The following is a 26,911-nucleotide window of genomic DNA, read 5'->3' on the forward strand; positions in this document are numbered from 1 at the left end:
GCCTCAAGGCATGGGGGAAAAGGTGCCTGTGTGCTCCCACTGCCTGTGGCCTGTGCTTCCTTTTCCTCCCAGGAGAAGCAGAGGGGAGCAGATGTCTCCATAGGTGATCCCAACATGTTTCATGGTGCTGCAGCTCCCAAATGCCAGACTGCTGATCCAGAGATTTTGGTGTCTGAGGCACCTCCAGGTGCACGTGAAAAGGCATGGTCCTGTATTTTATTATAGGGATAGTACACCTACCAGCTGTTGTGCCATAGACACTGGCAGCCTGAGGTCTCAAACAACCTTGATGTTGTTTCTCAGAGCCACAAAACAAGGCTGCTAGATGGTTTTTTTTCACATTGTCCAGGCATTAGCTTCCACTGTCAGTGGCTCTGGAACCAACAAGACAGCTACCTTGGACTAGAATGCTGCATCTCTGTGCCCCTGCCTTTCCACACAGCTCCCATTCTCCCTCCATCTCCCCCATCCTGCAAGCAGAATCACACACCTTGTGAGGACAGGGTCTATATAGAATTAGATGACAGCCACAGGGGCACCCAATCCCACAAACCACGGAGTGCCATGATGAAGAATTTTCCAAAGGAAAACCAGCCATCACTAAAACAGCTGCTTCTCCCCAGTGTTTTCAAACAGCTCTCCCTCCCTCTGGGGCTGTAATGGGGCTGCAGCTCCATCCAGGATCAGACCCAGGCACTTTACTGTTCCTAGTCATGTTTCCTCACTTTACCACTGCCACAAAGCCACAGTGGAGAGGATAATCTGCACACACCAAGTAGTAGGAGGAGGAGTTAGAGCTCATTTACCATCTTGGAGGCAAAATGCCTTGCCAGACAGGGATTGTAAATCACAGATCCCATTAGCAGGCTTAGGGGAGAGAGATGAAGAGGGCTTACTTGCCCACACTGCAGTCCTGGATGTCAAAAGGACCTTTTCAGACAAGGAATGCTGAAGACCAAGTTCCAGAATGCTGGTACTTGCCTAGCCCAGATCCCCCAGCATACTGAAATCCCTATGGCAACTCTGTTCAGAAAGAAAAAGTGATGGAACTGGCATAAATTGTTTGGGGAAAAAAACCAACAAACAGCAATACTGCATTTGAATGTAAAACATCACCACAGAGAAACACAAAATACCTCTGGTTTGGCCAAGTTGACAAATGTTGAAGAGTTGGTGAAACATGTGCTGACCCTGCCTCTAGTGGGCCTCTATTGGGCCTCCAGACAAGACCACACTAGAGAGAAATGCCCTAAAACACTGTGCTCCTTTTCCAGCAGGCTACATCATTGTATTTTTGTTGTTAATATAATCTCTGATTCTGTAGTTACAGTTTTCTTAAATGTCAAGGGCCACTCTCTTAAGGCTCAACTATACTTATGCTACATGAACATATTTTAAAGCAGATGCAAATGTCCCTATAAATATTAATAGTATAAGAACAGGGGCCTCTAAAAAATTACTAGATAATAGTAATTTTGAAGACTACGTGGCATCAAATATGGGATTTGTGAAAATTGTTTTGCAGTAGTAAATATTTTGGAGCCTGAGCTAAACTCATACTTTAGCACTTACAGTTTTGCAATTACTGACATGGAAATATATCCTTCCATGAGATCTAGCTCTAAAAAGTACATTTAATGTGAGTGAACACACAGAATATCCTGGAAATATAGATGTAATTCATGAGATCACTAGTAACATTTATCACAGTTCATTATCTATCTAGGCCTGAACAGTGTTGGCTCAATAAGCCAAGTAGTCTGGATATGCAACAACGTGTGGAGGAAAAACATACCTCATGTAGGAGTTGAGCAGATTTGCAGTGTCTCGAGCACAGTGACTGTAACTCACCTCTACACTCCAATTTGATACCTTTGCACCAGACCCCATGTCCCAAACTGTAGTTGAATGGGACAAGTCATTTATCTCTCCCTGTAATTCTTGGGAGGAGACACAAGGCTCCCTTGGCGAAGTAAAATGAGACAATTCCTTTGGTTGCATTTGTTGCTTAAACTGGTCACAGGCTGATGCTTTGGGGTTTTCAGTAAGGCTGTCCAGAATTTCAGTCCTCTGGAAATATTTCAGGGTTTGCTGAAAAAAAACCTGTCCCACTTCTAAAGAAAAACTGAAGAAACTAGAGACCTTTCTCAGCTAATCTGGGGAAAAGAAAAAAGGCAACTGTTGGAATAACACACATAATTTAGATCTGGCTAAGAGTCTTTTTAACAAAAACAAAATCCTCTGATGAGGGTGGAATTCTCTAGAGCAAATCATTCTAGTGGGCAATTCCCCACTCCTATCCCTGTTAGATCCTGTATCTTTCTTCCTGTAATCGAAATATAAGCCAAAAATCATTGCACAACCAAAGAGAGTGAAAAAAAGAAACTCTTGAGCCGTGGCATTGAGTAAATGTCACCTGAGTCAACAAAGAGTCTAACAGATGGAGGTTTTAACATTGTTTTTTCAAATTCATCATTAATTTATTTTTAAAAATAATGACCATAAATCTTCCTAGAACAGATTGTTTTTCTGCCTGTCATGATTCATTAAACCAGTACAGAATGAGATCATTATGATTTAAGTTAGCATTTTTGAGACTGCCAAATATCCTCCAAGTACTTCCTGCAGCTGGGACTGCAAGCATTGTCCTTGGAGCTGGCAGCCTGCTTGCACTATATCCTGGTCCAAGGGCTCCTTGTGCCTCTGGCTGGCAGCACTGCCATGCCCACGGGGCCCTGCTTGAGTGGGTCGCTTTACCTGCTCTTCAGGCAGCAGCAAAATTGGAAGTTGACTTCAAGCTGCAAGGCTTGAGGGTCTGTGGAAGTAAGCACCAGCAGAAATGCACAGCCATCTCCTTGAGGAGCTAGGGCTGGAAAACTCTTCTCCAGAGGTGGACTCTCACCCACCTCAGCTGGCAGCTGAGCTGCCTGATTACTGGGACACATTACTGGTGCCTTTGGGTAAATCGGGACTTCCCTCACCCTCTCGCAAATTCCCACATTGTAGAGCCAAAGGATGCAGCAAGCAGAATGGCAGCCACTGGAGACAGGTTACCAAATACAGACATTTGCCTTTTTAATTTCTTTTTGGTGTAATTTCTTGACTTCATTATTGAAACAACAATGACATAAGGGGCATGATGTAGGAACAGGGAAGACACAAGTGGGTAAATGCAAAAAAGACTGACATATTTATGTAGCAAAAAAAAATGAGCTGGCAGTAAAGGGGAATTCACAAATTACCTGATAAAAAGGCACATAGCTATTCCCTGTCCCCACAACCACTCTGAGAGTTCTCTGACACATGAAGGATACCAAAAGGAGAAAAAAAAACACCCAAAAAGTCAACAAACAAAAAACAAACCACCACCCCAAATTACAGCAATTACTTGATCAGAGCATTTTCACTTCCTACTCTGTGAGAGAGAAATTCCCCAGGTCATCTGACCTCTGTTGAAACTACACCAGGAAGAGGAGCAGCGGCAGTCAACAAGTGCAGGGCGTTCTCCGGCTGTACAAAAGCCTCCCATATGTGGGCCAGAGCTCAGAGCAGTGCAGGGATGTGCAGGTGTGCATTCACATAGCAAGGTGAGCTGCGAATATCTTGCCAGCCTGATCATTTCTTGCACAACTCTCTGGTCCTGTGCAGCCTGGCAGACCTTTTGCTTTTCCTTTCGCTGCTTGTTTCCAAACATGCCTCCAGAGCAGAGCATCTGAAGAGCTGTTTCCCCACGTACTGTTTCCTCATGAGCTTCTGAAAGCAGCTCTCTCCAAGAAGAGGTGGTGACTGGCAGCGTGGTGGGAATAATGGCAATGAGGACATGGATTGAGCCAGTGGTTGCGGGTTCCCAAGTGGCCAGTGCCTTCTACGACACAGCACTGTTGCTGGTAGTGAAGAACTACTACAACCAGACCAACAGCACTGCTCCCTCCCACGTCCTGGAAGATGCTCAGCAGAAGGCTGTATCTAATTTTTATATCATCTACAACCTAGTTCTGGGCCTGAGCCCGCTGGTGTCAGCCTATGGCTTGTCCAAGCTGGGGGACAGGATACATAGGAAGATCCCCATCTGCTTCCCTCTTCTTGGTTATTTGGGCTCCAAAACTCTCCTGCTCCTCCTGATTCTGCTGGGCTGGCCTGTGGAGGTGATGTATGGGGCTGCTGCCTTCAATGGGCTGACAGGAGGCTTCACCACACTTTGGGCAGGCATCATGGCTCTGGGATCCCTGGGGTCCTCTGAAAGCAAGAGGTCTCTGCGGCTCATCATTATTGAACTGGTGTACGGCCTCGCTGGCTTTTTGGGAAGCATGGCATCTGGCTACCTCTTTGTTGGCTTCAATGACCGCTATCGAGAAGGCACCGTGCTGGTGTGCTGCAGCATTGCTTGCTATGGCTTCTGTCTCCTCTACAGCATTTTTGTCCTCACAGTCCCCAAGCCAGCAGGTTCCTGCCCAGCCAAAGCCAAGAGTGCAGGGGAGGTGGGTGATCAGCTACCAGAAGCAGCAATTGCAGGCAGTTCCCAACCTTCAGAGGACAGCATCTCCACTCCAGTATCACCCTCAAAACTGATCATCATCCTGCTGTTTGTGGCAGCAATCCTCTATGACCTTGCTGTGGTTGGTGCAATGAATGTACTCCCACTGTTCTTGCTCAGGGAACCATTAAGTTGGAATGCTGTGGAGATCGGCCATGGCAATGCTGCTGGGTACGTGATCTTCATTACCAGTTTCCTAGGGGTACTCGTGTTCTCCAGATACCTGAGGGACATTACCATGATCATGATTGGAGTAGCATCATTCAGCGCTGGCATTCTCATCATGGCCTTCGTGCAGTGGACGTTCCTGTTCTACATTGGTGAGTTGAACAGCCACTCACATGAGCAAATACACGCTGAGAAAGGGGTGTTTCAAGATCACTGGAAGAGCTTTTTGCTTTGCTTCATAACAAGTCTGCAAGGAGGGAGTTAGGCAGATCATCACATGGGCAATTTGGAAGAAAGCATTCTTATTATTCCTTTCCCCACATCTCCCTTAGTACTCTTAAGACTCAGCACTCTACAATATCCTGAGGAGTCATACGCTCCTGCCAAGGGTTAGTTTAAGGCCCAGTGACTTGTAATTCATCAGCTGGTCATGGACCATATCTTAGCAGAACAATTTTCACACTCTGGGGGACTGGGAATTGTTGCTGACTCCCTGTACTAGTAGGTCCAGATCACTGCAGCCACAGGAAGCACTTGCTCCTTCTGAGGTAAGGCTCAAGGCTACAAAAGAAGCAAAATGCCAAAGGCTTCCTATTATGTAACATCTTAAGATGTGATTTATTTTTGTCATATGAAAGCACTTACAGCTGATGGGAAACTTAATGAAACATTGGAGCTGTAAATATCACAATAATATAGTTTATAAATCTCACACTGTACATAAATTACTAAGGGACACATAACAATAGGTGGGGCAGCATCCCATGATAAAGGACAGGCAAGTTTACTTTTGGGACGTAATCTATGACAAAAAAGCAAAATCCAAGAACTGCATTCATTGTGGCAGAGGTATCTCACAGAGTATCATCTATTGCATGGTTTTAAGGTTTTGCTTCTTAAAGTTGAGAAAGACCCTGGAGATAAATGTCCTGAAGTGATTTTTTTGTCTGTCCCTATAGGGAATGGGAAATTGAAAATTAAGCAAAGTTGTTCTAAAGGGAAATATGATAGGATATTGTATTTGTGTACTAAGCCAAACACTGAGTGAAAATTTTAAGAGCTTTTGTTTGTTTAGCCAATCAAGCTGGGGAATAAAAGATAAAAAAAACAACATTAAAAAACTCAAACATTGCTTAATAAGTCAGCTCATCTTCATCCTGAAGACATGCTGCTATGCAGTGTGTAGGATGCTTATTCCCTGCACTGCAGAGACACCTTGGTACACTAGATGTGGACCAAATCTTCACTGAAGCTGGTTCTGCTGACAGGAAGGAAATCCCAGCTCCCTATAAATTTTCACAGTAGTGACAGGCTAGAATACTGCAAGCCAGAAGCACCAAGATACAAGACAGATGTAGTGTTATAAAGGTACTGTTCCAGTCAAGGCTGTGTAGCACAAGTGGCTCTCTCTGCATGTTAAGACTTAAATGTTCATCCTCAGTCTCTCAAAGGAGAGCGAGGATCCCATCTACACTGGGATGTCTGGCTGAGAACAAGAGACTGTGTCTAGCTTGGGCAAAACACCTCTGCTAATGGGAGCAATAGGTGGCTAATCTGCCTTGGATGAAGTAAGGAACCACATCTTTTTAGCACTCAAGGAATAAGAAAATGTGAAGCAAGGTGCCTGGACAAGCCAGAGGCATGTAATCTTCAAAAGCAGTGGTTGTGTTGGGTCACAAAGAGCAGGTACTGGTGATAACTCAAAATTCATTGCATTACAGCACGGGCAGTGATGCTCTTTGCCCTCATCCCCTTACCAACCATCAGGTCCATGTTGTCCAAGCATGTTGAGGGATCATCCTACGGTGAGTATTTTGGTTACCTTACCAACCAAAACCTGCTGAAATTCCTTTATTCAGCCTGGAGTACCAAGAGAAAGGTAAATTATTGCTGCAATCTGTGCTTTGTGTAATTATACCAGAACAGATGATACCACAAACAGGAAGGGAGAAGCAGAGAAACTTGTTGGACAAGATTCTCACATCGAATCTTCTTGTCCTTGGTTGCATCATCATTTATCCACAGAATTTTCAGCACATACTTCAAAAGATTACAATCAGTATATAGTTCAAAGGTGGGGAAAATAGCTGAGGTGCTGCTCAAAAACACAGTACTGCAAGACATTGAGTTGAAGCACTGTGATATTCACACCATTTATATCTGGCTTCTTTTACTTCCAGTTTTGGAAGGACGGATTATTTTCATCTTTTTTTTTCAGTTATGCTCTCTAAACATTTCTTCAGGTGTTTGGCTGTTTGTTCCTGTCAGGCATGATTTAACTACAAAGAGTAAGTTTTGCATAAAAAAAGATCCTTCTTGGAACAGCAGCTGGACATTTTTTTATCATTAAAATATGGGTTTTTTTATTTTTCATTAAAATATGTTAAAAATTAGTAAAATGCATTTTACAGCAACATATTGAGACCATTTTTGGTCCAATGAGCTAGATACAGACACAAGATACAGGACTGGTCATTCGTTCAAACAGTACCACCAGCCCACAACTCCTCAGACCTCCTCCAAGCATGTTTCCTCTGCATCCTTCACATCCTTTTCCTTTCTGCCATATGAACATGACACTGCTCTGTCACCAGCTCATTCCTACTGCTTGTGCTCCCTCAACATCCACCACAAGAAAATCTTCTACCTGCCACAAACAGCACAGCTCACACCCCAAATTAATCACTATAAATCAAATGTTTTAACCTCCACCTTGAGCCATATGGGCTGTGCATTATGACAGCATCAGCCCAGGCCTCAAGTAGGACTGTGCAGCAGAGCAGCACTTGCTTTCTGCTGTCTCATCTCCTTAGCTGGTGGCTGCTGCTGCTGAGTGGCTGCAGAAAGCTACCAGGGCAGCAAGCTCAGCACACAGTCCTGACCTTGCCCCCAGTCTGCAAGTCCCAGCAGGGCCACATTACTTCTCTTTCACCCATTTATAATGACAGAAACCCTTCAGTAAAGAGTGGTTTCAACTAGAATTCAGTTTCTGCCTTTCTTCCACATGAAATATCATACAAATTACACACACATCCCTATTTCAGGCATTAGTGTAATTTCAACCCTGTGAACCACTTTTCTGGCCTAGGCCACAAGCAGACCCTGACTAAAATTTCTTCTGTCCTGAAGATGTCAGCTCTAGACTATTTTTCTATCTCTAAGAAAACAAAACACTTACTGACCAGTTTATTGCTGCTCTTACAAGCAGCTACTTTTATATGTAGACTTATATATGTATGTTTAAGTAGACAGTTTTCCAGTTGAATATTTCATCCGAAGCCTAAAAGAAGGAAAAATAATTTAATTGTGGTCTAGAACAGAATTCCATTCTAGAACAGAAGCAGGTACAAGCTCATGCCATCTGGTGTTAGTGGAGCAATGGCTACATAATTGTGATCCTGGACTTGTCAGGGTGGTACCATAGCTGGTTCGTTAATCTCCAGTAACAAACTGTGTTCTTGTCTTACAGGTAAGGTGTTTGTCCTGCTGCAGCTGTCTTTAGTCACCACGGGAGTAGTGACATCTACAGTCTACAACAAGATCTACCAAAACACACTGGACTGGTACAGCGGCTTCTGCTTCATTTTGTCCTTTCTAGTTGGCTGCCTGAGTCTCATCCCTTTAAGGTAAGAAATAGGAAAGATTTGGCTCAAAAGGACACATTGTCTTTTCTCTGTGCTTCCTGATTCTAGGTCTAAAGTGTATCATTCAGATAGAAAAGATTTTTAAAAGAAAAAAACTCCCCCCACCAACTGAATAAAAAAAAAAGGGAAAAAAAAAAAGAAACTTGTAGAAATTAGTTGACAAATATCAAGGAGATGCAAAGAATGAAAGTAGCAATGTCTAGCCAGTATTTTTTTTAATCTTATTTTTGTTTAATGTAATATGAATTGCTATAGGAAGACTATTTGGCAGTTTAAAAGCTAATAATCCCAGGATAAAGCATTCAACAAATGTGTTTGATACTGTGAAAATAGCAGTAAGAATGAAGGAATAACCCTACACAAAGTGTGTTTTTTTTTTTTTAAATTCCATTATATATTACTTACCCATTGTGACAGAAAAGAATAATCTGAATCTCTCTCAAGTGTTTCAAAGATAAACCATTACCACAGTGAAGGAAAAGGTTATTTTTCTGATCCACTGTACCATCAGGGAGGGACTGAGAGGAACAATGTCAGCAACAACTTTTAAGCTCAAAACCAGCTTAATTTGAAGAGAGAAAGCTGGAACAACCCCTTTATCTACTTCTACAGAATTTTTGAAGGATCTCCCTCTATATCTCACTTTGTCCACTACAGCCTCCCCAAGAATCTCCAGCTTCTTACATTACTAGAAAGATTTTCTGTATGAAGTAAACTGTGATACTGTCAGTATTTAATCCATATAACAAAATTTTCATTCAGATATAAGGCATGTACTGGATAGGCTAAAGCCTGATTCCAGGCAAAATTCTTGCCTAGCTCTGCTGTAGTTTAAACAAAATATAGTAGTACAAAGTCTAAAAGCACTATATATACTGACTTCAGTGGAAACACTTGGGAAGGAAGAAAAAGCAACACTGAGGAAAGCTCTACCATCATCCCCGTTTTATCCAAAGGCTTTCTGGGCCTCTGAATGCACTTGACAACCATTGTCTTCAGGACTACTAGTGTGGGGAAGGCTACTTCCTACTTACCATTCCCCTGGCTCTGCTTTCCTCCTCAGATCTCCCAGACACAAAAGACTTCTTTCTTATGTGCAACCCTCTCTTTAACAGGGGTCGCTGCTAGCTACTCAAATGCTTTTTAATACAGGTTCGAAACAGAAGTACCATTATCAGTACAAACATGGGTTAATAAAGTGAAGGATGACAAATGGTGCCAATGTCACTGCAAGTACACAAGAAAGGCCGGTAGATCATTGAGAGGAATCCCACTAGCACTCAGCCAGCTCCAGACACCCCAGCAAAGTCTAGGACATAGATGTGGGAAGGGCAAACTGCAGTTTGAGAAGTTAATTAGCTAATTCTTATTATCTGCATGTTTTATTGTTCTTTACAGCTTTGTGGCCATCAAACAACGGTCAACCACTGGCTCCCTTGAGATTCTGACTGAGTAACAGAGGCATCTTCTCATTGTTATCATTAGTCCCTACGGTTACCAACACAACAGGACACATAGTATTTGTTTTTCCATTTCACAGCATGCCACAACCTCTTGGCCACTTGGCTTGCCCAGGAAGAGATGTTTGCCTTGTTATTTCTGCAGCACGCACCCCATCCTGCAGCACATGTACATTGGCTATTGCACACCAGCAGTCCTTAGAGCATTCTGCTAGGCTGGTTAGCAATACCAAAGAGGGACAAGAATATAGGCTATAAATGAAAATGGCATTTCTAGACACATCATTCAGGGTGGAAGTGTAAAGCAGAGGATCAGTTTTCCATTAGTTCCTTCTTGTCTGTTAGTTTAGAAATCTTATGGCAGTTGTGTGACTTTGGCTGAGGAAACAGGGCTGCAAGCCACATGCCATGTGCACAGGGCCATCAGCAGGATACGCCAGCTCTCCACCTCCTATAGATGCTATCAGCCCAGCCAATTAATGTTACATAGAAGACCATTAAATAGAGAAATACCACAGCAAAAATATGTAAGATTAACAGAACTTTAGTAATCCCTACAATAAAACACCCCTGAACAGATGTTCGTGACCCTGATTTCCGGGAGATTGTCCCACTGTCCCTGGACAGTCCTTAACAGAGCTCATGCAAGGACTAAGAGCTAATGCTGGTGTTTCAGCTCACACCACCACGATGTGCTACTCCTGTAACGGGTTATGAACAGGTAAGTGCAGCACACAGCTCCTACAGGATTTATGGAGGTATAGGGACACTGATACTACGTAATAGTTACCACGCTACCTCAGCTTTAATCTGGGTTGGAAGGGAATCTCATACAACACAGCAAGTAGTGTGAGATGATGTCACATTAATCCAAACATGAGTTAAAAGTCTGGCATGTCTCACATGGATGTGTCTGCTTAAATGCTAATTGAACTAAGAAGGACTAAGCGGCTTCCAAGGTCCTGGACTAAGTAATGGGAAGTTAAAAGCCCTTAAATAACTGAAATAATCTGGAGGTAAATCAGGCAGCTTCAGTTTGAGCCAGAGGTATAGCAAGCAGAAGTTGTTTCATCATTGCACAGTCCCTTGCTCTGAGGAAGTTGCTGCCACCCTGTCGTTTCCCTGCCCCCCCTGCCCAATCTTTCCTCAGCTCCTTCACTTCCAGTACCAGAAGTAATGCAGAAACAGGTCAGATAATTTCTAGCTAGATCAACTGTGGAAGAAGATTTTAGGGGAAGATATTTCTGCAGTAAGATAGTAAGCTGCTTAGCAAAATAAGCACACACATAATTTCACCAGTGAAGACTGCAAAAAAATGAAACTTTATTCTAAGTAAAGGAGTAATCTTTTATACATTTATTGGTCCATTCCATTAAATTAATTGAGGTAAACAAATGGTGCATTTAAGAAAAATTTACACACTAATAGAGAATTACAAACAGTTTTACCTCAAAGCATTTTTCTCCATCAATACTAGCTCCATAGTAAACAATGCACAAAGTATATTTAAAGAGATATATGAAAGGGTATAGAAACATGCCAGCACCAGAAGGCAAGACAACATTTCCTAGCCTGCGAGTCAGAACAAGAGCATAGATGCCAGATTTGACTAAGTACAGGAAGCAAAAGCCTCCTTCCCATTTTTACATCGTTTACTAGCTAATTCACACAGAGGTGTCTTTTCACAGCTTTCATTTTATATTTTAATGGTATGAAGAGTGACTCTAGTTCTGGTGAGTGGGTTTATAGAATGAAAGCAGAAGAGTCTGGACAAGGAACCGGCACCATTTTGGTCCCCATCACTGACACCTTCAACACAGTGTGTGAAGCTCACAGACAGCTTGCCTTCATCTGCATGGCCAAACTCTCCAGACCTTATGGAGGGAAAGTGGGATGCAGGCACAGAAAAGCGAGAACAAGGATGGTGCTTCTTTGTTTTTGTGTACTGTAGACAAAAGCCCTTTGGCTCTTATTGTAAGACTGGCCCTCAGCAATCTGTCTCCTTGTGCAGTGGGAATGTTGCACTGGCCACAATGCTACAGCTTAATTTGAAGGTACGGATACATATCCCAGCACCAGGGTTAAGGAAATAGTTTAACTTCAAAGCACAGAATATCAAGACCTTCAAAGTAGTCTACGACAGTGACTAGTCTTTATTGTTTTAGCATGCCATTTACATAAGGGTGATCTACTTATACCTCTTTGGTAAGTTCATTATTTTCAGCAAATTTACTGTGCTTTAGGCATGCAACCTTAAAACCTGTCCAGTTAATTACTAAGTGTTTCTACAGGTCAGATACTTCAGCAAGACTTTCAAGGGCTAAGCACAGAATTAAGCACTGCCATTTTAGTTTGTAAATTGCTTCAACAGCACTCTCAGAAAGTTTTAAATGCCACATTCAGTCTGCCAGAAGGCAAGTTTATTCCTGTGATCCCCAGTTTTACTTCAAAAGAGGAAAAAATAAAAAAATACAACAAGAAATAGCAACTTGCCCGTCTTAAAAAAAAAAAAAGTCCTCATATTAACCACATTTGGTTAATACAGCCAAGGAAAAAATGTTCTACCTTCAGAATTTAGGACGGCAGAACATCTAATGAGCTAATTTAGTCTATACAATTTTGTTCAGTGGTGATCAGGACAAGGATTTTCAACAATCAGCAACAATAATCATAAGAATATCCAGTTAAATTGTGCCTGTTTTAACAAAAGCATGGCTCCTGTTAAAATAATGAATAGTCCCTGCTGATCTGGGAAAGAATTCCTTGGTACCCCTGAATCTGCAGGACTGACACCTGAAGCAGTATGTGTCATGAACAGGCTATGCAGAGCCACTGCTTCAAGGCTACCGCACAGTACCTCCAGAGAACTGCTTTGTTTTCTGCCACTCTTACTTTGTTTCTATCAGTTATTCCACTATTTTATCCTTTGCACAAGTTCTAGTGCAGCAAAAATCCAAGCAGATTTCAGTGAAGAGTCATACTTTATTCTTTAATACAACTCACACCAAAACTGTTTGTGTCTTCAGGGCTTACCTTTTCATTTTTCAATGTATACCTGAAAAAGCCATGATGTTTTAATATCTACGTTTATTGCAAGATTTAGAACCTGATAAGGTATACATGAACAATGCATGGTCCTTTACTGAACACAGAAACAAGATCTTGTGCTGGTGCCACTTAAGAGAAGAAACAAACACCACAGAAACTACACGGAAGTAACTGTGCAGCAGTGAATTATGCATCTGCGGAGAGGGCCTTGCCCTGGCTATGCATTATGAGGAAAACTGGGCTAATTTAAGGACTGCTGAAAGAACCACATGTTAAACAGACTTATAAAAAAGGTTGCTGACTACTTTTGGTGTCATTTTGGTGCATATGCACAGAGTCATCTTAAGTGACATAACACGCAACAAGTTATTCAAAGATGATGCTCCTGCACCTCTCCTGGTTACAATTTACCAGTATCTTCTATTTCTCTCAGGGAAGTGTGGACCATCCAAAGTAAAGACTTCTATATGGATTACAGGATAACATGTTAAGAGTTTCACTCTCAGTTCAGGACTCAATCTCCCTCTAACACCAGTTATGTGATACAAGTGTCACTCTGCACATCTTACAGGAATTTCCTGCAACTTTTGTAGTTTTCCTGACTGGCATGGCTGCCCCAAACATCACAGTCAGGATCCTCCCCACACCTCACCCGCAGCCTCTCCCTCAACCACCTTGTGATTTACAACATAAGAACAGACCACTCCACAGCCTGCAGGAACTGAAACCCACCTATGCACACTGCAGCAATTCTTGCAGAAGACTTCTCCTTTGAATATCACATTTTACTTCCCTTGTAAGAGCTTAAGATGTTTTGGTCCAGATCACGTATGTTATCCTGATCTTCAGCAGCTCCAGCCTCAATAGTTACATGTTGATTTGAACTTCACTTGGTACTCTCCACTGTCCATCATGCTTCTCATGAACAGCTGTGATGTTAACTGCTGAATACCCCAGAAGCAACACCCACTTCAGTCTGACATAAAGCAAAGCAGGAAGAGTCCCTTAGTGTTGTAATGCATCAGATGAAACCACCTGTAGGAAAATAACACCATTCTTTCTACTCATCTTGTGCTGTTTATTTTAATAAGATGGTGGGAAGACTGACTAAATATTAGTTCAAAACATATTTTGCTTCAGTCCCAGTGATGTTGTAGAGTCAATTAAAAAATTCCATTTACTCTACGTGAACTAAATCAAAAAGCATGTTGATCTTTCTTTGTGGAAAACGGGGAAGACAGAAGGACAGACTGTTAGATGGTATGCAAGTGCTTATTCTAGATTGCTCCAAGATGATCCCCTTAAGTACTTCCCCTGAACAAGAGGAGTTTGTGATTCTGAACCTGGCAGTAACTTAAACCAGAGTTCTCACTTACACCAAAAGGTGCGTATTGACAAACTGACCTTAAAACAAGAAACACAGTTCATTTAGTACCACAGAGCTGTCAATGAAGGCTGAGCCAAAAAGAAAAATTTCTTAAAATGTATTATACTTTTTCATGCAGAGAGCACCCTCTCATTAGGCTGACAGCTACCACAGTGCTGCAATAACTCATCTTTAGAGTTCCATAAAGCCACCAGTCTGAGAAGGCTGGCTGCATGTTCAGTTGGTGATTATGGAGGAATAAATTCCAAATCAGACTAGTGCCTGGTAGGTTGTTACAGGAGAACAGAGAAGTTGAACTGAATCAATCACTGCTCACATTCTTTGCAAGAATGTTGCCAGAGAACAAGTAATCACTCAAATTTAGCAGTAAGCAGAGTTATTTATTGCCCTAAATCCCAGTATTACACTCATGAGCTCAAATTTCCCCCTCACTAGGGACGGTTAAACACATCAGCATTCCTGAGGCCATTAATACCAAGTAGGCATTTACTTCAGATTGGACTGCAAGAGCAAGGACAAAAAAGAGACTTGCAGAAGCAGCTGCAATTCTAAAGGCCAACCAAAACTACTCAGAAAATAGATCTGTAACAAAAGTAGTCCTAAAAGACTTGCCATGTGGTTCAGCAGAGACAGGTATGAAGTCTATGTGTACCTAATAGGGTACCCATCTATCCCCCACCAACCCATTTAAGGCAAGTTTCACACACTCTTGCTCTGCTTGGTGGAAGGAATCATTTGACACCCTTTGGCTTCTCCAAAGAAAGCATGGGGAGAGAAAGCAGAGTTCTACTTTTACTACAGCAAGCATCTTTAGGTGCCTGAAGTGGCTCTAGTAAAACCCATATATAAAGTATGGTGTAAGAGATCTCCACCACACACCTTCCAGAGCTAACTGGAAAAATTAAAAACTCATGCTTCCTCCCCCACTCCCACAACCTTCAAAAAGCTGCAGTCCAACTCATTCCCACAGCTAGGCTGGTTTTGATCCCCAAGTCAGTCACAAGAACACTTCAGTCAACTGACATTACTTCATAATCACCAAGGTAAACAAAGATACTCAGTATGAACCAACAGCATGCCACACTCACAAAAACCACAGTTCATGCTTGCATCACCAGCTATCTGCAGCTGGTGTCGGTATGGTCTGCCTAGAAACAGCCCAACTCCCGGACAGAAAAGTCTACAGAGACCATTTCTTCCAGAGGGAGCACACGGGTGTTAGCAAACCACAAAATATTCTTTCCCAGCCTTCCCTTGTCCATTAAAAAAAAAAAAAAAAGGATTGGTTAGGGAGTACTGGAGTACTGTATCACAGAAATAATTATTGGGGGTTTGAGGCAAACAAAACAGAATGGTAATAAAGATGTCATTTGGCACCTTGCAGTAGAGTTTTATTTTCATCTTTTTAGTGTTCCACTCATCAGTTCCTTCCAGACTAGAGAGGTAAATTTTATCAAGATCCCCATGCACTGTCACTATGAACCCCAATCACTCCATAGGATAAAGAAGGAACCATTCAAGGTAACTCAAAAAGATGAAACATAACCCATTTTAAACACAAAAAATGAGAAAAAAAAATTCAAATAGGCTGGAACAGATACTCTGAAAAACTAAGTGCAGCTGTCATTTCAGTCAACTTAACAAAAAGAGTCTCCATATAGTTCCAGTATGACTAGTGGTAGTGAGCATAGAAGTGCTAGACTGTCCACGAAGGTAGTTCTTATTTGGTCTCTGGCTTGTCTTGCAATAGTGGTATAATTGACTCCCACGCCGTAAGGCACTGAAGAAAGAAAGAAAGATTTACAAAATTGATTTTATATCGGTTCCTGTAATTTCTGACCAACCCATCCAGACCAACAGCGTGCAAGTTAAAGAAAAGTTATGTGGGTCTTTATAGATTATTACGGAAGGGGGAAAAAAAACAAAATGTCAAAAAGCAAGGAAGTGTTGGAATAGCTGCACCTTCTCAACAAATTCAACAAATTCAAGTTTTCCAAAGTCATCAGCTGGCCCAAGCCATTAATCATCAGGATCTCCAGACACTAACTTACAATTTTTCTAGACTGAAGAATACCACAGCTTTCAGCTAGGCAGACAAACTGTTTTGAGTAGAAATTTACATCTTTGTGGTGTGACTGGGGGTAAAGGCTAATTTGGACACAATGGTAGCTATTGCAGAGTAAAAACTTATTTGAAAGAAAACATGCATTTAGGGAAGTTGATTCTGAGACACATTGTATTCCAGTATGGCTCTGGCACTCAACTCTACATGATGAACTGGTAGTACCTGGGAGAGTAAACTGTAAGTGGAGTGTAGGTTCTGGGTTACTCAAAAGCCACTCCAGGCTTTAGAGTCATTTTCCCAGACACATACACTTACAACAGTCCGTGTACTGTGTGCTGTAACTGCCTTTCAACCACATAGAGCCCAGAAGTGCAGCTGGGCAAATACAGACTGTGGAATCCAAATTATTAAATCCTGGAAATGGGTAACTCATCAGCAGCTCTGATATCCACAAGTCATTGCTGACAGACATCTTCCTTCTAACCTTGCTGATTGTACTGCAGATGAATAGAGGACTTCTAGTTGAGTACCCTGAAGTGACTGGACACTTTCTTACTCAAAAAGCTTCCTTGCTAAAAGCAAAACTAATGTAGAGATCTAACTGTCAATTGCAGAGGCACTGGTGGATGTTCAGTGGAGTCTCTAATATCCCCCTCTACAGCAGCCTTAGACCAGGGTGAAGGAAGTTTTGTGTGAGCAGTTATGAACTATGACAAGACAGACGCCGGAAGGGGAAAAGGTACGGCTTACTAATATTACATGGAAAGGTAAACTAGCTGAGGAAGACACTTGTAAAGTAGATGAACTACTACTAGTAGTAGTAGTAGTATTATGAAGACAAATGAAGAATAGTTTACTAGGCAATGCATAAACCTTATAGTTTTAGTAGCGTTTAGTATTTCATAAATATTTAATATACATAAAGGGGGCTTATGAGACAGCTGGAGGAGGACTTTTTACAAGGGCTTGTGGTGATAGGACAAGGGACAATTGCTTTAAACTGGAAGAGGGCAGGTTTAGATTAGACAATTAGGAGGAATTTTTTACTTTTAGGATAAGAAAACACTGGGACAGCTTTCCCAGAGAAGCTGTGGATGCTCCATCTCTGGAAGTGTTTTAGGTTCATGCTGGATGGGGCTCTGAACAACCTTGCTCTAGTGGAAGGCATCCCTGCCTCTGGAAGAGGTTGAAACTTACATGGCCTCCAAAGTACCTTCCAAACCATTCTGTGATCCTATGGCATCAACCACTGCACTGGGCTGCACTGCTCTCACACAAAGGAAAATTATATGGGAAGCATATGCAGTGAAATGTCAAGGTCCTTTTAATTAAAAATAAAAAAATCTAACACCAAACATCAGGTACAAATGCACCAACTGAAAAAGGGCAGAGGCTAGGTATTTTCAGGACTGGTATACAAGGGATAGAACAACGCACAAAGGGACAGGAACTAGAATAATTTACACATAGCAGATGTAATCTATACATGAATGTGTGGACATTTATTAACTCATGTAGTTTTGTTCATAAAAGGCAAAATCAAGAGATTACTCTGGTAATTACTAGAATGTGAAATTCTGAGGTTTTTTTCATCACTACTGCTACTGCTCAGCTCAAGTGCAAAACAGAAAAGCACGCATGATAAAATGCTATTAGAGTGCTGACTTGCAAAAGACCACTAGTCAGAGTTTACTTGACCACAACTTCCAACTCTGACAAAGAGCAGCTTCAGATGTCTAATATTCTTGTCTTCAAGACTGTGTGAAGATTTCCTGAAGAATTATCACCACTTCAGAGGAAAATAAACTACTCTTATTCCTGCCTGTGCTTCAACAGTAACACATACCTTCTCGTAGTATTGGATGTTTTTATCTGCCATCCCCATGAGTAGCTGCCTAAAATCTTGTCTTTTGTTGTTCTGCCATCTCTCCATATCTGCTTTCAGGTCAGCATTGAAACATTCTACTCGGTCTTGACATTTCTCAACATCTGTGGGTACCTGCAGCAAAAGGAATTAAGATAAAAGCTGTCACTATGAGTGCTAGATTGCTGAACTACCTCAAACCTTACTGAGCAAAACTACAGAAGAAAGGGTAAATTCACAAGCCAGTACTTATCCTGAATCAACTCAAGTTATGGCTGCAAGAAAAAGCTATGGTTCTGAACTAGAGAGGATATGAGATTGCTTAATTTTTTCTTTGGTGTTTGAGTTGGTGAGTGCTTGTGCTTGTCCACCTCCATGACTGATACACAGGCACAGGAAAACCATTTGGTGTAAGCTGGTACCAAGGCTTAGTTTCTAGTGCTCAAACTGAGCAGTCTGGCTCCACAACAAACTTTCCTGCTTCCCACAGCTGCAGTAGGAATGTCCCAATTTACACCAGTGTGTGTATAACAGCAAACACTTGGGTTTATCAACAAAGCTGGATAAGACACCTCAGTATTGACAGCTTCAGAATAAAATTTCTTAAGTCCTTAGTTTCTAGCTTCCACTTTTAATCTTACAGGCTTCCTGAACAAAATTTAACTGCAAAGCACATGTGATCATCCACATGAGATGATCTCATGGACTTTTAGGCTCAACAACAGACAAAAGCATGCCAAAGCAACAAAAGACATCTTAAAGGACAGCCGACTGCAAGCTGAGGTAGAGATTTAAATGGTTTTTTGACAGTAGTCACTGGCCCAAGGTACATACACTTTGGACCAACTGAGTTCGTGTTCTTCTCTTATGTTTTAACTAATACAATGTATACCACCAGGCAAATACAGGAATAATTTACAAGTGTTTCCTCAAGCAGGAAAGCTGAACACCATTTTTTCCCTTCTCATTGCTGCATGGTCCACATGAAGAGGAATTCTGTAAGGACATGCAGACTAAGCCCGTGAGTTCAGAAGAGGAAACTCCTGAATCCTGGTACCAAAGTGAGAAGTGAACTTTTGCTTTGGAAGCTGTGACTTGCACAATGGCAAAATACAGAATGAAGAACATTTGAAGAACTTTATGGTGGCTTCTCTCATACTTGATACTTTCAGTAAACTCCCTGAGGGTGTGAGAGAAGGAAGAGGATAAACAGACTATATAAGAAGCTTTTCATGGAGACCTACATGAAGTTAGAGGTAGGCTACTATCTTGCAGTTTACCAAGGTACTCAATTTAGGCAGAAACACATCAACTGTGTTTCCCCTCCAGGATGTGGATTAGGGCTGATCACTTTATTACTCAGAGAAGGTCTTACATCTATTCTTCAATACATCAACCTGTTTGAGATGCAGGAGCTCTTCATACTCATGGGATTTGAGTTCCCCTTAATTCACACAACTGAATTTACACTACAGGCAGCTTGGAGGTTCAGTAAATACTTTTCCTCCCTGCCATGTCTGAGCACTATACTTAGACCTAAAGAATTCACTCTGCTACAACTCCAGATGAAGTTCCCTCGTAGGCTGCAGATATGAACAATGGAGCCAGTGACTGGAAGGTTTAGGGGATGCTCCCCTCAAGGCATGTATGCCTTGCATCACAAGTATTCTATCTTAATGGGAAAGGTTAGGCTACCAAGAGAGATATTCATGAAGTCTGGAAGCAACACCACATAAGATTTCACAATCAAATTACCTTAGTTTCTAGGCACTCACTAGCTTCCTGCTTCTTCCCCCAGGCTGTGAAACCACAATGAAGCTATACAAAAATCTGTTCTTTCTCACAGCAAGTTCTCTGGCTGGTCAGACTGAGAGGGCCTGAGTTTAGAGCTACAGGACAATCCAGTGATCAGTAGAGGGGTCATGTGTGCCCTCATTAAGGAACAACAACAACAGCTAACTCAAACTAAGTCTTCAGAGGCATCATGAAAGTAATGTCTGCATATGCGGCAGTCCTATTTGGGAGTGGAAATGCCTTACCTCATAAACTGCAGCTTCCTAGAACATAATTTGCAACTCAGTAGTTAATACAAAATTTTAAGTTAATTAACAGCTCTTAAGCACTTTATATCAGTGCAAACTCAATGCAAAGAGATAATAAATGTTTATCATCGAATTTGGGCCTAAGTTGAAGCCTCAAAGCTGATGCTTTTATCTGTTTTTATCAATGGAGACACTAAATACTAGCTAACAACTAAGAACCAGGAGGAAAGCAGATTGGATTTCGGAGGAAGTTACTACTTTTTTACTGATCTGTTCTCAGCTACTTAATAGCTCAATAACCCCTCCAGCCACAAAATCAAAGTGACAACTGGTTCAATCTCCAACACACTCCTAAAGGGCCCAGGACTATTTTAGTCAGTCAGTCTCAACTGATGAGAGATGTATACACAGGCAAGAACTGAGCATGAAATTGTACATATATGATAAGAAGTTCTGCTTGTATATCTAATCCTCTTCATGCTGATTCTTTCTCTTAAAAAGCTAAGCTCACCTAACATCTGTAATTTAGTGTGGCCAATTACAGATAGCATGTCCACTTCAAAACTCCCCTACATCATCATTACAAAGTAACAAATGGTCCTAAAGCAGAACAAATCCAGCATAAATTAGACAACTTATCTCCACAAAAGATATTTCTACCTTCCTAGTTCTTGGAAAACAGTTATCTATTAAAAGGCTTTTTTCCCCACTTCAAGTTCTGCACTGACACACTTACTGTTCCCATAGATCACCAAACTTCAAAGCCTTGAGGTAGACAGAATAAAACAGATCATCAGAGGCAAACTTCATCTCACCAAAACGAAACCACACGCATCCTTCAGTGTGCTGGTTAGATTACTGCAAAATCAACTCCAGTGTGGATTAGAAATGGGTGAGAGGCACTTCACCACTGCACTTTTTAGAAACTGAAAGGCTGCAGATTCCACATGAACACCACAATGCTACTGGTAAACAACACCCAACTGTGATTTTTGGTGTAAGCTTCAGCATTGTGAGCAGTACCTGCTGACAGTCACAGCAGCACTACAAGCCTTCTGCATTCATAGGCCACTGAGCTCTAGGTTGATCTCACTGCCAGAGCAATCTAATGGCCTGGTGAGCTCTGTGATGCCAAGCTGTGTATGTGCACAGGAGGCCCAGAATGCCCTCCAGGGAGAGATTATCAAGTAGTGATAGGCTTTCCTCTCAAGATCTAAACAAAGGCCTTTGTTGTCTTAAGGTTTCATTTAGGATCTTTTTACATCATTTCTACCGAATCAGCAAACATGCCACAAGGAAGGCAAATGCCATTCCCCAATATGATCCTCTGCCTGCTTTTAGTTTCTAGCATGTCATAGCCAGGAGACCTTGCTGAATGTAAGATACGCTGCTAGACACAGCTCTGAGCTATCAGCTCTTACAGGTACTGATACATCCTCCGTCTGGAAAGGTTCTGAAAACCCCAGAGACAGTATTTCGTGAACATGCAAGAAGTTCTACACAGTTTGTTCAACTTCATCTTGTAAATGACACAAACTACTTATGTTACAAACAGGTACGAGGAGTTGCCAAAAAATATGCTGATAACTCTGGAGAGGAGACTGAAGTACTCAAAAAATTTTCAAGATTTAAATGCTACACTTTACGCAACAATCCCACTGAGATATAAGATCCAAAGGCCTTTTAACAGGTGCAAGATTAGCAAAATTCATTATTTCCACTGTATCAATATCTTGGTAAAATCTGGTGGCTAAAATGCCTAAAAACTGGCTTGCTGGATATGTTAGACTTAATTCCCTCCATCCTAGATTCAACTGTTAGAACCTGTTTATATAAAGCTACATTGAGGAAGCAGAGTGCATACCAGCCAGCAGAGGGGCAGGCAGTAGACCCAAATAAAAGAGCTTTTCTGATAAACACCTAGTACACCACTGTTTGTAGCTCTATAGACAAAAGATCAGAAGAACACTTTTGCATTTCTATGTTCTTGTCCTCTTCAGCTTCTTAGATTCAAAATATTATGTGAACCTACTGTAGCGTGAACCTTATTGTACAGCAGTCATAACACTGAAAAGTCATCCATTAATTATTAACACAAATATAGGGGAAACCAAAAATTCCAAGCAGAGGAAGGGAACAAACCCTGTTGCTATGATCAGTTATAGCTGGAGTGATTTAAGAAAAGGCTCTTGCACTCTGCTTCATGCAAGTGGATGGCAGCAAAAGTACATCAGTTCACAGCTTTGCTTCTGCATGGTGCCAAGCCAAAAACCTGTCATCCAGTGACATGTGCCATCTCTGTTCAGCATCAGACAGGTAGAGCTCCCTAGCAGAAAGGGCAAAATAAGGAGTTTTCCGCAGCCAAAACCAGTGTTCTGCAACAATACAGCTCCACAGTGCTAGGGATAGGACCCTAACTCAGCTAACTGGCATACTGCTGAGTCACCAGGGACTGTTCTACCACTGCTTTGTTAGCTGTCACTGAACAGTCCAACTGACTGCTGGCTGGTTTTGAAGTGTTACAGAGTCACACTGACTCTGTTCACCTGCTATGGCCATGTGAGAGATCAGTAGTACAGAAGTTGCTAGATAAGTTATATATTCATAATTAGGTCTTTATTTCACACAAGCTTGCCAACAACAAATTTCTGTTCTGCCAGAAACTGCTTATACCAGATCCAGAAAAACAGCAAGAAAAAGAAATTCTGCTTCTCCATTCTTTGGAGGAAGTAATGTAAGTGCAAACTGTTCTTGTAGAGTAATTTCAAGTGCTAACCTTTGGACGGTCTTCTCTTTTCAAGGCTACTGCTTCCAGTTTTGCTTCATACTCCGCTTGAACTTGGTCTCTCTTCTTCAACACATTCTATGGGCAAGAGAAAAGAGAGCTGTGAAATTATTTGCTTGTTCCTTCCCCCAGCCCACAAGGAACTCAAATGAAGTGCTACATCTTCAGTGCCAAATAAGTCCAAAGTCAGACTTCCAGATTTACTTTGTCCTATTTTACAACATTTATGGAGTCAGCTTTTAATAAAGAACAGCACTTGCTCCCCATCAGCTGGCAGGGACAGATAAAATTCAACATTTGGACAAGCTTGAGGCATGCCAGATAGAAGCTGTCATGAAACCGTCAATATAACCCTGACTAAGTAAATTTAATTCATCAGTTGACCTATTACTACCATGAAAATGATATAAACAAAACCATCAAATCTTACGAGGACTAATAATGTCAAGTTTCTGATATCCTCAAGCAGCAGACAGACAACAGCATTGGCTAAGAGACAGGAAGACCACCACAGAAGGTATTACAGCTCCCTTTTCACTTGCAAAAAAAGGAAGCCTTTATTTTAGATCAGTCTTGGGGGGGGAGGGTGGTTCTTTATTGTTTTTATTTAAAAAAAAATAGAAAAAGGACAATTTGAATAATGAAAAGCACTGGACTGCCTGGGAGAGCTCCTCAAGCAGTAAACATTTTCTTGACAAGAGTGTTTTCAAGCTAGAGAGCCAAATATGCCCCCTTAGCTTGTACTATATCCACACAGAATTTCACTAAGGTTACACTACAGTCTTGCAGTTTAAAAACAACAACAGGAATTAGTCTGAGAATGACTTACTAAAAAATAAAGTTTTGTGACAGCAAGAGCGGGCAACTTATTACTTCAGGTTTCACAAAGAAACAACTAGTATTTTTTAATTACTCTATTGATGAAAAGTTATTATTAAAAATGCTCAGAGGGAAGTCAGACAACACTCACTGTAAATTTGAAATTCTCTTGCAGCTAACTTGGCTTTTAGTCTTCCCTTCTGCCACCTAGAAGGAATTGTCCCATTAGGACGCAAAGTGGAAACTAGTCATTTTAACAGGTCCAGACAAGCCTAGTAACATAGGACTAGTCACGTGCACTGCTGCCTAGAGAAAGATGGTTTCAAAAGAATAGCTCTTCAGAGCTCTAACAGCCAGCCTAGATCTAATTAAGAGCAATTAAGGACATAAAAATCCTGTATCATCATCATCATCCCCCTCCTCCTTCTTAAGCCATAAGAAGGTCATCAGTACAGTTGCTCTAGAGCAGAGATTTTGCCATCAACAGTCTTATAAACTTCAACCCACAATAAATGGGAATGGCACCCCATCTACAAAGCTACTATTAGATAAGGCAATAAAACAAGGTCAAACCTGAAGAACTCACCTTCAACAGCTTAACTCTCCCTTTTGTTTCAAAAGGGATGCAGAAACATGTCACTGGTCATGTTTGCATGAAAAACCAAAACACTGCCCCTTCTTTTTGGAATCTACACAACTATGTGGGATGGCCTTTAAGTGCTTGAGGTTACCAATGCAACAAAAGCCTGAGAGATTTAATAGGTACTTCTATTTTGTATTGCCTCTTGAACCTGAGTCAACTGAAATTTCTTCTGTGACAAATAACTGCCTCAAGCAATTGCATTTTGTCTTTAAAAGCCTGGCGTTAGGGCAGGAAGCTGAATCTGTATCAGGAGTAGCCAATGGTTAACAGTTATTGGCAAACTGGATGTCTTAATTCCCCTTAAGGGCTCAAGTCCACCTACTGTGGACCATTAACAATAAGCTTGTGAATACAGTTTTAAGTATCCAGTAATCGCTGACATGCAGGTGATTAAAAAATCCTGCTTCCCTTTCACTTGTCCCATTATTTTCCTCTGGCACCTCCAGGCAACCTCCTCTGTTCTAGATCAATGCCTCAATGCTCAAATTATGAAAAGCTCTGCATCAAGTATCCTCAAAATTATCACAGACCATGTAATACTAGTTAAAGCTTCACTTGGAGAGAAAAAAAAAGTTTAAAAAAGCCAAACTCAAAACTGAAAAAAACCTCAACCAACACACTTCAGTTATTTCAGGTCAGAACTAAATCAGTGGTGTCTGAACATGAAAGACTTAGCCTAGTTTCAGCAGGTCCTTCATAATTTTGTATTTAGTTGAAACATTCCACCTTGGTCCATACAGAGCTTCAGGAATTTGCCATCTGCCTCCTATCTCAAAATTTCGATTTCAATCCTGTTTGCACACCAAATAGCTTCCTACTGTGACTAATCATCTCAAGAGGATCTTTAGTTCATGCCCTTAAAGACACAGTTACCTATGTGGTGCTTGCTTTAAACATGTGTTAAAAGTTATGTCCAAGAACACCCCTGGGGATCACATCATATGATAAATCTTTCTAGCAATGTTGGGCAAACAGAAGTCATATAACATCCTAATACTTGCACTGAATCATGTATAGGAGTTACTGTCCTCTGCACATGCCTCCCAGGGCAACACCAGAGTACATCAATAAATGTGGTACCATGTGTTTGCTGACAAGGGCCTTGATGCTACCATGAACATCACCTCGCCATGTAATAGAAACCATAGAATACCAGGCTGGAAGAGACCTCAAGAATTATCTCATCCTACCCTTCTTGACAAAAGCATGGTCTAGACAAGATGGATCAGCACCTTGTCCAGCTGGATTTTAAATGTGTCCAGTGTTGGGGAATCCACCATTTCCCTGGGGACATTATTCCAAAGGTTGATCATTCTCCTTGTGAAAATTCTCCTCTTGTGTTCAAAGAAAATGTCCCCAAGACTAACTTGCACTGATTTTCCCTGTTTTCCCATGGGTCTCCTTGTGAAAAGGGAACTTTCATTATATTTGTAGTCAATCCTTAAATACTGGCAGATGGTGAAAGGACTTTCCCTAAGCCTTCTTCCTCAAGGTTGAACATACCAAGCTCTCTCAGCCTTTCCTCATATAGCAGGCTTCTCAGTCCCTTGACCATTTTTGTGGTCCTCTTGTCCTCTTCTAGACCCTCTTTAGCTTATTCACATCTTTTTGTGTGCAGCAAGGATAAAAACTGAACACAGTTGTGGCGTAACAAGTGCTGAGCAAAGCGAGTAATTTGGCAAGGGTCTATTCTAGACACTTCCAGAGCACATTTTAACTCAAGGTCACAACACCAGCTTCTGCCCTGTTCTGCAAATCTTTCAAACAAATCCAGAAGCTAGGCTTCCCTCAAATCAGCTAATATTCTGTTCAACCAGAACTACTGTGCTTTGACTCTGTATGTGCAGCTCCCTCAGGCTCTTCCCCTCAGGTACAACCATGCTCGTGAAGACATCAAGGCCCCTTCATCTCTGAACAGTGACGATAATCTGGAAGTTCTTACTTGAGAGACATTCAGCCAGCTATAGACTGCTCTATAGATCATGTTCCCCTACCTACACCAGAGGTACAGTGTGCAACAAAGAAAGCTAATCAAGGTTGCATTGAACTCTTAGTAGCTGAGGAGTTACATTCCATCAAGTACCCTGTGCAAAAAATGTGTTCTGAATGACCAAAACAGACCTTCATCTCACAAGTAGTCCTCACAGAAGCTGATGAAGAGGAATCCTCTGCTAGTGAACAGGATGCCTCTTTCAACAGAAAGTCTCCTGCACTCCAAGTGTGCACTCCTTACTAACCTTAGTTACTTACTTGGTGTTATGGATTCTGCAAGGACAGCTCAGTAGCTGCTCACTTCAGAAACAGAAACAGGCTGATGCTTTCTAGCAGAAGAAAACGGCACTTTGTAGAACCTGAGAGAGTTCAGTTTTGATGTCTGAGAGAGAAGGAAAATACAAACTGTCTTGGCTAACAAAAGTTTTTGTTCTTGATTTTTAAATTTTTAGACTGAGTA

At 41.5% G+C, this 26,911-nt stretch overlaps 2 protein-coding genes across 2 annotated transcripts in view; one reads left to right on the forward strand and one right to left on the reverse strand.

The window, feature by feature from the left end:
* Positions 1 to 3,558: 3,558 nt before the first annotated feature.
* SLC46A2 (solute carrier family 46 member 2) lies at positions 3,559 to 10,605 on the forward strand. Its single transcript, XM_058826475.1, has 4 exons — positions 3,559 to 4,854; positions 6,424 to 6,507; positions 8,172 to 8,328; positions 9,745 to 10,605. Exons 1-4 carry the CDS (start codon positions 3,807 to 3,809, stop codon positions 9,800 to 9,802), a joined length of 1,347 nt encoding a protein of 448 aa, XP_058682458.1. The 5' UTR covers positions 3,559 to 3,806; the 3' UTR covers positions 9,803 to 10,605.
* Positions 10,606 to 11,117: 512 nt separating this feature from the next.
* SNX30 (sorting nexin family member 30) overlaps positions 11,118 to 26,911 on the reverse strand; it is a 52,661-nt gene continuing 36,867 nt past the window's right edge. Inside the window, exons 7-9 of the mRNA XM_058827344.1 lie at positions 22,989 to 23,075; positions 18,153 to 18,305; positions 11,118 to 16,021 (exon numbers count right to left, since the gene is read on the reverse strand). Coding sequence (XP_058683327.1) covers positions 15,962 to 16,021; positions 18,153 to 18,305; positions 22,989 to 23,075 — 300 coding nt within the window. The 3' untranslated portion in view covers positions 11,118 to 15,961. The remainder of the gene's footprint in view (positions 16,022 to 18,152; positions 18,306 to 22,988; positions 23,076 to 26,911) is intronic.

Source organism: Poecile atricapillus, chromosome Z (assembly GCF_030490865.1).
Source record: "Poecile atricapillus isolate bPoeAtr1 chromosome Z, bPoeAtr1.hap1, whole genome shotgun sequence".
NCBI classification, from domain to species: domain Eukaryota; kingdom Metazoa; phylum Chordata; class Aves; order Passeriformes; family Paridae; genus Poecile; species Poecile atricapillus.